We start from the raw sequence: 15,664 nt of genomic DNA on the forward strand, positions 1-15,664 counted from the left end.
AGGGCATTTGGTAGTTCAGCAGTAAACAGGGACTCTAGTCATGACCTCAGCTGCTTCAGTTCTGTATGTAAAAGACAAGCAGAAGAGCCTGCTTTCAAAAAGCAGGTGCTTTTTAAAATCAAGGGAATGATAAACACAACATTCAGGTGGTTACTTGGATGTGGGAAACAGGAGACTGGTGTGGAGGAGGAACAGAGAGGTTAATATTGTCAGTGTTCTCTTGCACCTGTTGGTTAGTGGTTTCACTGGTGTCTATTTTATTAAAATAAATAAAACAAGGCAAGGCACGGTGGCTCACGCCTGTAATCCCAGCACTTTGGGAGGCCAAGGCGGGTAGATCGCCTGAGGTCAAGAGTTCGAGACCAGCCTGGCCAATATAGTGAAACCCCGTCTCTACTAAAACTACAAAAATTAGCTGGGCGTGGTGGTGGGCGCCTGTAATCCCAGCTACTCGGGAGGCTGAGGCAGGAGAATCGCCTGAACCTAGGAGGCGGAGGTTACAGTGAGCCAAGATCGTGCCATTGCACTCTGGCCTGGGCAACAGGAGCAAAACTCCATCTCAAAATAAATAAATAAATAATAAAACATAAGTAAGGCCGGGCGCGGTGGCTCAAGCTTGTAATCCCAGCACTTTGGGAGGCCGAGGCGGGCGAATCACGAGGTCAGGAGATCGAGACCACGGTGAAACCCCGTCTCTACTAAAAATACAAAAAATTAGCCGGGCGTGGTGGCGGGCGCCTGTAGTCCCAGCTACTCGGAGAGGCTGAGGCAGGAGAATGGCGTGAACCCGGGAGGCGGAGCTTGCAGTGAGCCGAGATTGCGCCACTGCACTCCAGCCTGGGCGACAGAGCGAGACTCCGTCTCAAAAAAAAATAAATAAATAAAAAATAAATAAAAAAAAAAACATAAGTAAATAAATTAATTAATTAAATAAAAGAAAGCCATGCACAGCCAGTGGTGAGAGTGTGTCATCTATGAGGTATCACTATGGGCACTGGAGTGGAGGGAGGTAGATAATGCTGAAATTTCTCTTTTAACTGGGACACTGGATAACTCACAAATCCTCTTTTGGGAAGCATACATGTACTATACAGCCTCAAGCATGTTTAAGATGAATGATTCCAGAAGCTGAAAGGTCTTGTAAATAATGCCCATGTAGGCTTTAAATCATGGCTTATGCGAGATGGACCACGATGGGGATTCAAGACCTTAGACACAACCACCCTGGGACATACAATAAGAAAAATTGAGTTTTAGGCCTAATGAAGAAAGAACAACAAACATTTGAGAAGATTTTTTATTTTTTATATCAAATGCCTCTGTGTATTTCCATGGACATAAATAAGTTGTACCTTTTTTTTTTTAATGAATGTATTGTTTCTGAACAAAAAATTTACCAACCTACATTAAGATTTATACATGACCAGGTGCTGTGGCTCATGCCTGTAATCCCAGCACTTTGGGAGGCCAGAGCCGGCAGATTGCTTGAGCTCAGGAGTTTTGAGACCAGCCTGGGCAACATGGTGAAACCCTGTCTCTACAAAAAATACTGAAATTAGGCCAGGTGTGGTGGCGTGTGCCTATAGTCCCAGCTACTCAAGAGGCTGAGGTGGGAGGATCACTGGAGCCTGGAAGGCAGAGGTTGAAATTAGCAGAGATCATGCCACTGCACTTCAGCCTGGGTGACAGAGTGAGACCCTGTCTCAAAATAAATAAATGCAATTAAAAAATATAATTTATGCATAAGCTAGGAAAAGTCCAAGAGAGGCTACCACTAAAGCAGCATATCAGAAGTCTTCAAACTAAGTTCCCCTCAAAATGTGTATTTAAAAATAGTTAATGGCCGGGTGCGGTGGCTCATGCCTGTAATCCCAGCACTTTGAAAGGCCGAGATGGGAGGATCATTTGACATCAGGAGTTCACGACCAGCTTAACCAACATGGTGAAACCTTGTATCTACTAAAAATAGTAAAAATTGGGCCAGGCGCAATGGCTCACGACGGCAATCCCAGCACTTTGGGAGGCCGAGGCGGGCGGATCACTGGAGGCCAGGAGTTTGAGACCAGGCTAGCCAACATGGTGAAACCCCGTCTCTACTAAAAATACAAAAATTAGCCAGGTGTGGTGGCACACACCTGTAATCTCAGCTACTTGGGAGGCTAAGGCAGGAGAATCGCTTGAACCTGGGAGGCAGAGGTTGCAGTGAGCTGAGATGACGCCACTATCCTCCAGCCTGGGCGACAGAGCAAGACTCCATCTCCAAAAAAAATAAAATAGTAAAAATTAGCCATGCATGGTGGTGAACGCCTGTAATTTCGGCTACTCATGAGGCTGAGGCAGGAGAATCACTTGAACCTGGGAGGTGGAGGTTGCAGTGAGCTGAGATCACGCCACAGCACTCCAGCCTGGGCAACAGAGTGATACTCTGTCTCAAAAATACAAAAAAAGGTAATGAATTATGGTTACTGTTTCTTGATAAACTCATTTTTTTTAACACTGTGCTAGGCACTTTGCTAGTAGCTCATTAATTCTTCCCAACCATCTGTGAAATGTGAATTATTAGTCTTAATTTTGTATAGATGTGGCTCAGAGACCTTAAGCACATCCCAGTGTTACATGGCCACAAATAATTGGGGCAGGCATTTGAATCCAGATTTGTCTGAAATGTAGATTTTCTCACATGTGTTTTTAGTGGCTTCTAAAATAGCTATAATTGATTACTTACATAATCTCGCTTCTGTAAAGACAATAGCATTGTAACTTTCTAATGTGCTGCCATGTGTAAGATAGCAAAACCTGTCTTAAAGTTGTATTCTATTTTAAAATTGATATCTTTTTTTGAGTTCCTTCGAAGATGGATTATTCACAAGAAGAAAAAAATTTTTTAATGAGAGATAAATTGTTTAATTTTAGGTTTAGCAGTTAAACAAGCTTTTTGTGGTTTGGTGGCAGTTTTCTGCCTTGGCATTACAAGGTTACCTCTTGCTAACAATCATAGCTTTTGACAGACATAGATAAGTGTGCTCAAACAGCTTTTCTCTGTTTGAAGATGCCTGGCTCTTTTTTTTTTTTTTTTTTTTTAAGACATTTCCAAAGCCTATGGTTAGCCTCTCTATCTGGGCAAGAGAAAAAGTGTGAAAGTCTCATTTATGCTGGAAGATAGGGTAGGGTTGAGAGTGATGGTTACAAGCATTTTAACTTTACATCTACAAGAATGTGGTACAGATTAAGTCCTTGATAATCATGTTGTATATTTAAAAACATCTGTAGATGATTTTATGTAGAATAGGAATTCTAACATTTTATTTGTGTTTATTTCTTTGGTGGGGGAACGGAGACAGGAGTTTGCTCTGTTGATCAGGCTGGAGCGCAGTGGGACCATCATGGCTCACTGCAGCCTCGACCTCTCAGGCTCCAGCAATTCTCCCACCTCAGCCTCCTGAGTAGCTGGGACTACAGGTGCCTGCCACCACATCCGGCTAATTTTTAAATTTTCTTGTAGAGGCAGTCTTTCACTACGATGCTCAGGTTGGTCTCGGCCTCCGAAAATGCTAGGATTACAGGCGTGAGCCACCATGCCTGGCCTGTGTTTCCTAATATAATCATTTTTTGAACAAGTAATACGTTCATATGGTTCAAAATGCTAAAGTTACAACATTATACATAGTTAAAAAGAAATCTGTCTTCTAGGTAGATACTCCATTGTCCTCTGTAGGGAGAATTGGAGTTACTAGTTTCTTGGCTGTCATTCTATGCATTTATAAACAGTTGCATTTTTTCCCCTTATTTTTACTAGCATATTATGTATACTAGTTTATACTTTGCATTTCCTATGTAATATAGAATCTTGGGAGATTATTCTATACTGTAACATAGAAGAGCTTCCTTGAAAGATATTCTTAAAATAGAATATTCCATAAAATATTCTATAAAATACTGCTTTGAATATTTGTACCACTATCTTTTTTTTTTTTTTTTTTTTTTTTTTTTTGAAATGGATTCTTACTCTGCTGCCCAGGCTGGAGTACAGTGGCACCATCTCGACTCACTGCAACCCCCACCTCCCAAATCTGTGATCTCTGTTCATATTTGCTTACTTTTCTATTAGATTGTTGATCCTCCCTCTTACTGATTTATAGAAGCCCTTTGTTAGGTTCATTAGCTCATTGAGGTATGAGTTAAAAGTATCCAGATTTATAAATTTTAAAAGAGGGATTTACAGAAGTCCTCTAAGTCTTGCTTTAAGTTAATGGGTTAGAGCTGTGAAAACCTAATTAAGTCATTTCACACAATGTTCTTCCATGAGAAAATCCAAAGTTTGTTTAAAATTTAAAATTTACCATTTTAATCATTTTAAGTATATAATTAAGTGGCATTAGATACATTCACAATATTGCATAACCACCACCACTATCCATTTCCACAACTTTTTCATCACCCAAACATTACAACTCTATTAAAGTAATAACTACTCATTACCTTCCCATCCTCCCAGCCCCTGGTAATCTCTACTCTGCTTTCTGTCTCTATGAATTTCCCTACTCTAGGTACTTTATATAAGTGGGATTACACAATGTTTTTCCTTTTTTGTCTGGCTTATTTCACTTAGCATAATGTTTTCGAGGCTCATCCATATTGTAAGCATATGGAGGAATAATCTATTGGAATATTTTTATATAGCATATTATTTACATATAATATTCCATATGGAGGAATAATATTCAATTTTGTGTATACACCACATCTTGTTTATCCATTCATCTGGCAAAAGATAATTTGGGGCGAGGCACGGTAGCTCACGTCTCTAATCCCAGCACACTGGGAAGCTGAGGTGGGTGGATTGCCTGAGCCCAGAAGATCAGGACCAGCCTGGGCAACATGGTGAGACCCCATGTCTATAAAAAATTTAAAAATTAGCTGGGCATGGTGGTGTGTGCCTGTAATTCCAGCTACTCGGGAGGCTGAGATGAGAGGATCACCTGAGCTTAGGAGATGGAGGTTGCAGTGAGCTGAGACTGCACCATGCACTCCAACCTGGGCAACAGAGACCCTGTCTCAAAAAAAGTTGATGAACACATACATATTTAAAAAAAAAAAAAAAAGATGGACGGGGCTTGGTGGCTCATGCCTGTAATCCCAGCACCTGGGAGGCTGAGGCAGGTGGGTCACCTCAGGTCAGGAGTTCGAGACCAGCCTGACCAACATGGTGAAACCCCATCTCTACTAAAAATACAAAAATTAGTTGGTCATGGTGGTGGGCACCTGTAATCTCAGCTACTTGGGAGACTGAGGCAGGAGAATCGCTTGAGCTTGGGAGGCAAAGGTTGCAGTGAGCTGAGACCATGCCATTGCACTCCAGCCTAGGCAACAAGAGCAAAACCCCATCTCAAAAAAAAAAAAAAGATAATTTGTGTTGTTTCCCTCTCAGCTGTTGTGAATAATGCTGCTGTGAACACTGGCATACATACTGTTTGAGTCCCTCTTTTCAGTACTTTTGAGTGTTTACGTAAGAGTGGAATTGCTGGGTCCTGTGGTAATTCTGTGTTCAACTTTCTTTTTGAGATGGAGTCTCACTCTCTCACCCAGGCTGGAGTGCAGTGGTGCGATCTGGGCTCACTGAAGTCTCTGCCTCCTGGGTTCAAGCGATTCTCATGCCTCAGCCTTCTGAGTAGCTGGGATTACAGACATGTGCCATCACGCCCAGCTAATTTTTGTATTTTTAGTAAAAACGGGGTTTGACCATGTTGGCCAGGCTGATCTCAATCTTTTGACCTCAGGTCACCCGCCCTCCTCAGCCTCCCAAAGTGCTGGGATTGCAGGCGTGAGCCACCAAGCCCAGCCTCCATGTTCAACTTTTTGAGGAACCACTATTTTTTTTTGTTAATCCTACAGCAGCCACACCATTTTACATTTACAATGTATAAGGCTTTCGGTTTCTTTATACCCTTGCCAACACATGTTATTTTCCATTTTTAAATAGCCATCCTACTAGGTATTAAGTGATATCTCATTATAATTTTGATTTGCATTTCCCTATTGACTAATGATGTTGAGCATCTTTTCATGTGCCTGTTGTCCATTTGTATATTTTCTTGTCTATCCAAATCCTTTATTTTATTTATTTATTTATTTATTTATTTATTTTGAGACGGAGTCTGGCTCTGTCACCCAAGCTGGAGTGTAGTGGCATGACCTTGGCTCACTGCAGCCTCCACCTCCCGAGTTCAAGCGATTCTCCTGCCTCAGCCTCCTGAGTAGCTGGGTTTACAGGTGCACACCACCATGCCTGGCTAATTTTTTGTATTTTTATTAGAGATGGGGTTTCTCCATATTAGCCAGGCTGGTCTCAAACTCCTGACCTCAGGTGAGCCACCCGCCTTAGCCTCCCAAAGTGCAGGGATTACAGGCATAAGCCACCATGCCCGGCCTAGTTTTCAATGTAGAAATTTTATGCCTCTTTGGTTAATTCCTAAGTATTTTATTGTTTTTGATGCTACTGTAAATAGAATTGTTTTTCTTAAGGTTGAGCACGGTGGCTCACACTTGTAATCCCGGCACTTTGGGAGGCCGAGGCAGGCGGATCATCTGAGGTCAGGAGTTCAAGACCAACCTGGCTAACATGGGCCCACCTGGCCAACATGGGGAAACCCTGTCTCTACTAAAAATACAAAAATTAGCTGGGTGTGGTGGCATATGCCTGTAATCCCAGCTATTCAGGGGGCTGAGGCAGGAGAATCGCTTGCACCCGGGAGACAAAGGTTGCAGTGAACCAAGATCATGCCATTGCACTCCAGCCTGAGACTCCATCTCAAAAACAAACCAAAAAAAAAAAAAAAAAAAAAAAACCCAGAACAAGAATTATTTTCTTAATTTTTTTTTGGACCTTTCATTCCAAGTATATAGAAGTACAACTGAATATTGTGTGTTGATTCTGTATTCTGCCACTTTGGTGACTTTGTTAGTGCTAACATTTTTTTGTCTGTGTGGATTCTTTAGAGTTTTATGTTTATACTATCATGCCATTCGTGAATAGAGATAATTTTCTCTCTTCCTTTTTAATTTGGATGGCCTTTATGTATTTATTTATTTTTCTAACCTAATTGCTCGGGCTAGAACTTCTAGTGGTAGGCTGGTAGAAGTGGTGAAAGAGTGGGCATCTTTGCTTTGTTTGTGATCTTAGGGGGAAAGCTTTTGTTGTTGATAATGATAGGAACTAAGAGTTTTTCATATATGGCCTTTTTCATACTGAGGAAATTCCTTCTATTCTTTATTGAATGTTTTCATCTTGAAAGAGCATTGAATTTTGATAAATGGGTTGGGCGCGGTGGCTCACGCCTGTGATACCAGCACTTTGGGAGGCTGAGGCAGGCAGATAGCTAGAACCCAGGAGGTGGAGGCTACAGTGAGCCGTGATTGGGATTCTCCTGCACTCCAGCCTGGGCAACAGAGTGAGACCGTCTCAAAGAAAAAGAGTTCTTTCCCTGCTTCTGCCGAGTCGAGTGGAGGCAGAGGCTTGGGTGCATTCAAGATTTGGCTTCACCCGTAGACCACCACCATGGCCAAGGAAGGCGTTGCTGCTGGAGGTGTGGTGGTTGTTAATACAGAGGTGTTGAAGACTGTCCTCACCCATGATGGCCTAGCACGTGGAATTCGCAAAGCTGCTGAAGCGTCAGGCCCATCTTTTGTGTGTTTGCATCCAAGTGTGATGAGCCTATGTCAAGTTCATAGAGGTTCTTTGTGCTGAACACCAAATCAACCTAATTAACGTTGATGACAAGAAGCTAGGGGGAATGGTTAGGTCTCTGTAAAATTGACAGAGAGGGGAAACCCCATAAAGTGGTTCACTGCAGTTGTGTAGTAGTTGAAGTACTTCAAATGCAAGAAATGAACAAATAAAACTCTGGCTTACCCCCCCGCCCCCCAACACACACACACACACACACACACACACACACACACACACACACTCACAGTCACACTCACTCTGGGCACGATGGCTCAATCCTGTAGTCCTAGCACTTTGGGAGGCCGAGGTGGGCAGATTGCTCAAGCCCAAGAGTTCAAGACCAGCCTGGGCAACATGATGAAGTCCCATCTCTACTAAGAATACAAAAAATGGCCAGGTGCGGTGGCTTGCGCCTGTAATCCCAGCACTTCGGGAGGCCGAGGCGGGCGTATCACGAGGTCAGGACATCGAGACCATCCTGGCTAACACAGTGAAACCCCATCTCTACTGAAGATACAAAAAAATTAGCCAGGCGTGGTGGTGGGCACCTGTAGTCCCAGCTACTCGGGAGGCTGAGGCAGGAGAATGGCATGAACCTGGGAGGCAGAGCTTGCAGTGAGCCAAGATCATGCCACTGCACTCCAGCCTGGGCGACAGAGTGAGATTCCATCTCAAAAAAAAAAAATTTAGCTAGGTGCCGTGGTCCCAAATACCTGGGAAGCTGAAGTGGGAGGATTGCTTGAGGCTGGGAGGTAGAGGCTGCAATGAGCCATTATTGTGCCACTGCACACCAGCCTTGGTGACAGAGTGACACCTTGTCTCCAAAAAAAAAAAAAAAAAAGAATTTTTACAAACGCTTTTCTGCATCTATCGAGATGATCATGTGGTTTTTAAATTAATTTTTGTAGAGGTAGGGTCTTGCCATGTTGCCCATGCCAGTCAGGAGTATGTTTTTTTTTTTTCTTTTGTTCAACTAATTTGGCATATTACTTTAATTGATTTTCATTTGTTGAATCGTCCTTGCATTCTGGGAATAAAACTCACTTGGTCTTAATGTATCATCCTTTTAATATGCTGCTGAATTGTGTGTTTTGTTGATTTTTGCATCTATATTCATAAAGAATATTCTGTAGTTTTGTTTTTTTTGTTTTCGTTTTTGTTTGTTTGTTTGTTTTTTTGAGATGGAGTCTTGCTCTGTCGCCCAGGCAAGAATGCAGTGGTGTGATCTCGGCTCACTGCAACCTCTGCCTCCCCAGTTCAAGCGATTCTTCTGCTTCAGCCTCCCGAGTAGCTGGGACTACAAGGGCGCACCACCATGCCCGGCTAATTTTTTTGTATTTTTAGTAGAGATGGGGTTTCACCATATTGGCCAGGCTGGTCTCGAACTCCTGACCTCGTGATCCACCCACCTTAGCCTCCCAGGTGTAAGCCACTGTGCCTAGCCTTTTCTTTTCTTATAGTATCTTTTTCTGGCTTTGGTGTCAAATTCTGGCCTCATAAAATGAGTTAGGAAGTGTTTCCTCCTCTTTAATCTTTTGTAAGAGTTTCAAAAGAATTGAAACTCTTTTTTCTTTGTTTTGTTTTGAGATGGAGTCTCTCTCTGTCGCCAGGCTGGAGTGCAGTGGCACGATCTCAGCTCACTGCAACCTCCGCCTCCCGGGTTCACACCATTCTCCTGCCTTAGCCTCCCGATTAGCTGGGATTACAGGCACTCACCACTATGCCCAGCTAATTTTTGTATTTTTAGTAGAGACGGGGTTTCACCATGTTGGCCAGGATGGTCTCTATCTCCTGACCTTGTGATCCTCCCGCCTTGGCCTCCCAAAGTGCTGGGATTACAGGTGTGAGCCACTGTGCCCAGCTGAAACTTTTCTTCTGTAAATGTTTTTTGTTGTTGTTGTTGTTGTTGTTTGAGTTGGAGTCTTGCCCTGTTGCCCAGTCTGGAGTGCAATGGCATGATCTCAGCTCACTGCAACTTCTGCCTCCCAGGTTCAAGCAATTCTCCTGCCTCAGCTTCCTGAGTAGCTGGGATTATAGGCACCTACCACACGCCCAGCTAATTTTTGTGTTTTTAGTAGAGACAGGGTTTCACCACGCTGGCCAGGCTGGTCTTGAACTCCTGACTTCAGGTGATCTACCTGCCTTGGCCTCCCAAAGTGCTGGGATTACAGGCATGAGGCACCGTGCCTGGCCCACTTTTGTAAATGTTTGGTCAAAGTTCTTGTGATCAGGAGAGATGAATGAGGTATATTTTGGAGCTCACAAAAGTGCTTCAAGGAACTAGAAGGATTTCTGGAGCACTGCAAGTTTCTGTAAAGCACAATCTGAAAGTACCACTGAATTCATCCACTCACAAAAGCTCCCATAGTTTGTGTTGGCCTCTTGCTTTGTTCCTGGGCTGTTTTCTTATGATTTTTATGCTGCTCTACCTGTAATCACATGTTCTATACCTTCATGTCTGTTTTGGAGGATTCAATTGTGGAGATTGGGAACCCCCAAAAAGAGTATTTTGATATTTTCAGTATTTAAAATACTTTGCACACACTGTAATATTTAAATCACCTCTGAAAACTAGGTGAGTGATCTCAAATAATAAACAAGCTTAAGTCAGAAAAACTTTGCTTAAGCAAAGGATTTCTGGATTTTGTTTTGTTTTGACCCCTATAGTGAGGGTGCATTTTGTACAGATTGACTCTTCCTTTGTTTTTCTTCTTTTATCTGCTTAAAAGGAAGGTATTAGTTAGTGTTCATAGAGACTACATGCAGATTTTTTCCTTCTAAGTAGGTTAGGTCCTTTTACTTGAAGTTGTACAACAGAGGCCAAGAATAATTCCTTATAGGCAAAAAGATGAGAGTTTGCCTATTTTGTTGTTGTGTTTTTGACTCTTGGGGCATCTGAATGCTTTAGCCAGTACCGCAAAACTGACCAGTGGTGACTCTTCTTTTGTGCAGTGACTTTCAAACATTTTTGACAGCTTCCTACAATAAAATACAAGGATTATGTTGTGACCCAGTACACAAAAAAATATATACAACTAATGTTAAAGTCTCACAAACCAATTCTTAACCTTTATTAGAGGGAATGCAGCCTGTTATCTTCTATTTTGTTCTATTTCTTTCTCTTTTTTTTTTTTTTTTTTTTTTTGAGACGGAGTCTCGCTCTGTCGCCCAGGCTGGAGTGCAGTGGCGTGATCTCGGCTCACTTCAAGCTCTACCTCCCAGGTTCACGCCATTCTTCTTCCTCAGCCTCCGAAGTAGCTGGGACTACGGGCGCCTGCCACCACGCCTGGCTAATTTTTTTTTTTTGTATTTTTGGTAGAGACGGGGTTTCACCGTGTTAGCCAGGATGGTCTCGGTGTCCTGACCTCGTGATCCACCTGCCTCGGCCTCCGAAAGTGCTAGGATTACAGGCCTGAGCTACTGTGCCTGGCCTATTTCTTTCTCTTTTTAAAAATACTAGTTTCAGGGGCCGGGCGCGGTGCCTCACGCCTATAATCCCAGCACTTTGGGAGGCCGAGGTGGGTGGATCACGAGGTCAGGAGATCGAGACCATCCTGGCTAACAAGGTGAAACCCCTTCTCTACTAAAAATACAAAAAATTAGCCAGGCGTGGTGGCGGGTGACTGTGGTCCCAGCTACTCGGGAGGCTGAGGCAGGAGAATGGCGTGAACCCAGGAGGTAGAGCTTGCAGTGAGCCGAGATGGTGCCACTGCACTCCAGTCTGGGCGACAGAGCAAGACTCTGTCTCAAAAAAAAAAAAAAAAAGTTTCAATTTGCTGAATTGATTTCATAAATTTCTAATGGATGTGAACTTCAGTTTAAAAAATACTCCTCCAGGCGGGCATGGTGACTCACACCTGTAATCCTAGCACTTTGGGAGGCCTAGGTGGCGGATAACCTGAGGCCAGGAGTTTGAGACCAACCTGGCTAACATGGTTGAAACCCCATCTCTACTAAAAATACAAAAAGTAGCCAGGCACGGTGGCGGGTGCCTGTAGTCCCAGCTACTAGGGAGGCTGAGGCAGGAGAATCACTTGAACCCAGGAGGCAGAGGTTGCAGTGGGCAGAGATTGTGCCACTGCACTCCAGCCTGGGTGACAGAGTGAGACTCCATCTCAAAAAAATACTCTTCCATGACTCCCAGATTTGGCTGTACATATAGTTTTCTGGGCTGCTACCCTTAAAGATTTTGATTTTGTGGTTTGAGTTTATATTTTTATAAAGCATTCAGGAGTTTATATTTTTATCAGTTGCCCAGATAATTTTGATGTAGCCTTAGCCAAGTATTTGGGAACTACTAATAGATATAATATAATAAAAACTAGTTTATTTAAAGCTGAATTTAATCCCTTAAAACCACTGAAAACCATAATCGTAACTCTTAAAGTTATTGCCCTTCAAATTTTTAAAAGAATCATCTTAGTACCTGAGCTATCTGAACTCCAATATTTATTTTATCTAATAAAATATGGAGAGCCATTTTATGCAGTGATTGACAAGTAAAAGACAGTTAAATTCCTTTTGATTATAGAAAAAAAAAACAGGCTGGGCACTGTAGTAGATTAAGTTCACCCTCTGGTTTGTTCCATTCAGTAGTGATGTTGTCTTCTTTGACACAGACCAATTTATATCTGACTTGGAACACCAGCCATCAGGTTCAGCAGAGAAATGGCCTAACCACAGTGTGCTCTCATGTCCAGCTCCTTTCTGGAGAATCTAGAGGGTGAGTGTTGATTGAAATGTGTCATTGTTTTTGTGCCCAAGTCTGGTATTTGCATGCAGTGGCTGGATTTGCATGTGCTACAGAGGAGGGGGTATGCACGGGCATTTTCTGGTAGGCCCACTCATTATCTTTGGAACTACACTTCGACTAAAAGACTCTGCTTTTTAAACTTAACCACACTCAAGCTCTTACACTTGTGCTTATGATTTTATTCTTGAATGAAAGGCAAGTGTTTACTTAGATTTATTACACCAAAGCAGAAAGAGGTTTCATATCTATGAATTCTATATGGTTTGGGTTGCTGAGTAAATTTGGTTGCTGATCAGGTATGTAAGCCTACTCATTCCTGGTCAAGTATTCTTAAGTTTTGATGTGAATGAAATCAGGAAATTTTGTCCGTTTTTCAGAGGCAACCCAGAATATTTATCCCTAGCCTCCCCTGTGGGCCCATGTTTGCACTTCTGGTAGTCCTCTGGGGCTCTACTTGGAAGAAAGCTGTAGTACTAGAGCCAGTGTCTGTGTTTAGGCTTAGGCTTCTAGACTCAGCAGCCAAGGAGGAACGAAGCTTTTCCTTGCTGTCGTTGGCTCCTTTCTTCAAATACTATCAAAGCCACTTAAGAAAATATGTGATAGAAATTATAAATACACAGATTATAACTTCCTAAATGCCATTTCAATTTTATTTTAAAATGAATCTGGATTTGGAAAGGGCCTTGGAAATCATGTTCACTACCCAAACCTTTATATTTAGGTTTCTGCAGCCTCCTGATGACCTATCAGACAAGATACCAAAACCCTAACTTCTCCCAGAGCTGGGCCTACCCTGGTCTCATGTCATTCTTGTCCAACCATGAGAGGAGTGGTGACTTAATTCCTGCATTGAATGTATATAAAACTCTCAGGAGAGTTATAACCAGAGGATTTAAAATAATTTCCTCATATTAGGGGTGAGAAAATAAGTTGCAGAAAGATTAGTTAAGTCACCTGAGTCACAGCACAGCCAAACCAAGGCTAAAGCTTACTTCTTCCATTGTTTAGCCCAGTGTGCTTCCCATGTGTGAAGCAACAAGTTGGTCACTAATGATCTTGGTAGGAAGGAAGTATTATGTGGAGTGAAGGGATCGATGGATGACTGAGTGAATAAGAGGTGAGAACATAGAAGAAATAGCAGTGTAGACAACTCCTTTAAGATGTTAAGCCGTGAAAGAAAGAATTAGATACAGAGGGGAACGTGGGGTTGAGTGTTTTTATTTGCTTGCTTGCTTGCTTGCTTTTTTGAGATAGAGAGATTTACACTTTTTTTTTTGTTTTTTTTTTTTTTTGAGATGGAGTCTCACTCTGTCGCCCAGGCTGGAGTGCAGTGATGTGATCTCAGCTTACTGCAAGCTCCACCTTCCGGGTTGACGCCATTCTCCTGCCTCAGCCTCCCGAGTAGCTGGGACTACAGGCGCCCGCCACCATGCCTGGCTAATATTTTGTTTTTTTAGTAGAGATGGGGTTTCACTGTGTTAGCCAGGATGGTCTCAATGTCCTGACCTCGTGATCTGCCCACCTCGGCCTCCCAAAGTGCTGGGATTACAGGCGTGAGCCACTGCGCTGGCCGAGATTTACACATACTAAGTGCTGATGAGAAGGATCTGGGGAGACGAGTTGATAGAGACAAAGAAGTGAAGAAAATTGATGCAACAAGGTGTTGAAGAGGTTCCAGAGCACAGGTAGTGGAATGGGTCCTGTGGATTTTTGGGTCTGGAGCTCAGGTTTGGCCCTTAGAGATAGAGTTGGGAGTCAACAGTGGACAAGATTATTCAGAGGAAAATGTACAAAATGAGAAAACAAAATAGGGATAAAGGATTCTTCTGATAATTTTAAAATGCTTCTGAGTCCCACATCTTAAGCCAAATTGAGAGAAGTTGTTTATTTTTTTCACATTTCAGCTTTTGCTGATAGAAAAGAATACATGCTGATACTTGAATATACTTTCAAGTACCTGTGTACTGTTTACTCAGCTGGAGATTTAATGTTTATCTTTGTAGAATGTTTTCAGTTAAAAACATTCCTAGAGGAAACATTGTTATGACATTGATTATAGCATCACACATAGAAGGGGTTTTCTTTTTTTTTTTTCTTTTTGAGACAGAGTCTCGCTCTGTCGCCTAGGCTGGAGTGCATTGGCAACATACTGGCTCACTGCAACTTCCACCTCCCAGGTTCAAGCAATTCTCCTGCCTCAGCCTCCCAAGTAGCTGAAATGACAGGCTCCTGCCACCACAACTGGCTAATATTTTGTATTTTTAGTAGAGATGGGATTTCACCGTGTTGGCCACGCTGGTTTTGAACTCCTGACCTCAAGTGATCTGCCAACCTTGGCCTCTCAAAGTGCTAGGATTACAGGCGTGAGCCACCACACCTGGCCAAGAAGAGGTTTCTTAAAAAGGAAGGAGTCTTAAAAGGACTAATTTTCCCCCTGAATCCATTGGGTGGGGAAAAAAGGTATAATAATTTTCCTTTACTAGTATTAGAGCTAATGTTAAAAGTGAATATCTGATCTATTGCTGGTGAAATTTTTTATATTAAAAAAAGTGAAGGATATCTTCAAATCATTGTGCATGTAGTTTTAATCTGTTCAATGGTAGGAAGCTGTCTAGAATTCAGGGTGAAATTTAAAATAACTTAGTTAAAAATCTATCAGTCCACCCCATTGTGTCAGGCAAAAAGAAGAAAAAAAAAATTAGGCTTGGATGCAGTAGCTCATGCCTGTAATCCCAGCACTTTGGGAGGCCGAGGTAGGCGGGTTGCTTGAGCCCAGGAGTTTGAGACCAGCCTGGGCAAATGGCAAAACCTCGTCTTTACAGAAAATACAAAAATTAGCTGGGCATGGTGGCTCATGCCTATAGTCCCAGCTACTCAGGAGGCTGAGGCAGGAGGATCCCTTGAGCATGGGAGGTGAGGTTGCAGTGAGCCAAGATCACGCCACTGCACTCCAGCTTTCAAGATCACGTCACTGTACTCCAGCCTGGGCAACAGAGCAAGACTCTAGTCTCTGTCTCAAAAAAAAAAAAAAAAAATCTGGCATAAAAGAGCTCAAGCTGGTCTTCTTGCTTACAGTACTTAAATATTCTTCCTGTGGGCCGGGCACGGTGGCTCACGCTTGTAATCCCAGCACTTTGGGAGGCCCAGGCGGGCGGATCACGAGGTCAGGAGATCGAGACCACGGT

At 42.8% G+C, this 15,664-nt stretch overlaps 1 protein-coding gene across 7 annotated transcripts in view; it reads left to right on the forward strand.

The window, feature by feature from the left end:
- NFATC3 (nuclear factor of activated T cells 3) overlaps positions 1 to 15,664 on the forward strand; it is a 174,836-nt gene that overhangs the window by 129,847 nt on the left and 29,325 nt on the right. For 2 of the 7 annotated variants that reach the window (XM_032157709.2, XM_058441132.1), the window contains exon 10: positions 12,346 to 12,449. The exons of the other annotated variants lie outside the window; for them this stretch is intronic. In XM_032157709.2, the coding sequence (XP_032013600.1) occupies positions 12,346 to 12,446 (101 nt within the window). In that variant the 3' untranslated portion in view covers positions 12,447 to 12,449. The remainder of the gene's footprint in view (positions 1 to 12,345; positions 12,450 to 15,664) is intronic. 7 annotated transcript variants of the gene reach the window in all.

Source organism: Hylobates moloch, unplaced genomic scaffold (assembly GCF_009828535.3).
Source record: "Hylobates moloch isolate HMO894 unplaced genomic scaffold, HMol_V3 SCAFFOLD_6, whole genome shotgun sequence".
Classification (NCBI taxonomy): Eukaryota; Metazoa; Chordata; class Mammalia; order Primates; family Hylobatidae; genus Hylobates; species Hylobates moloch.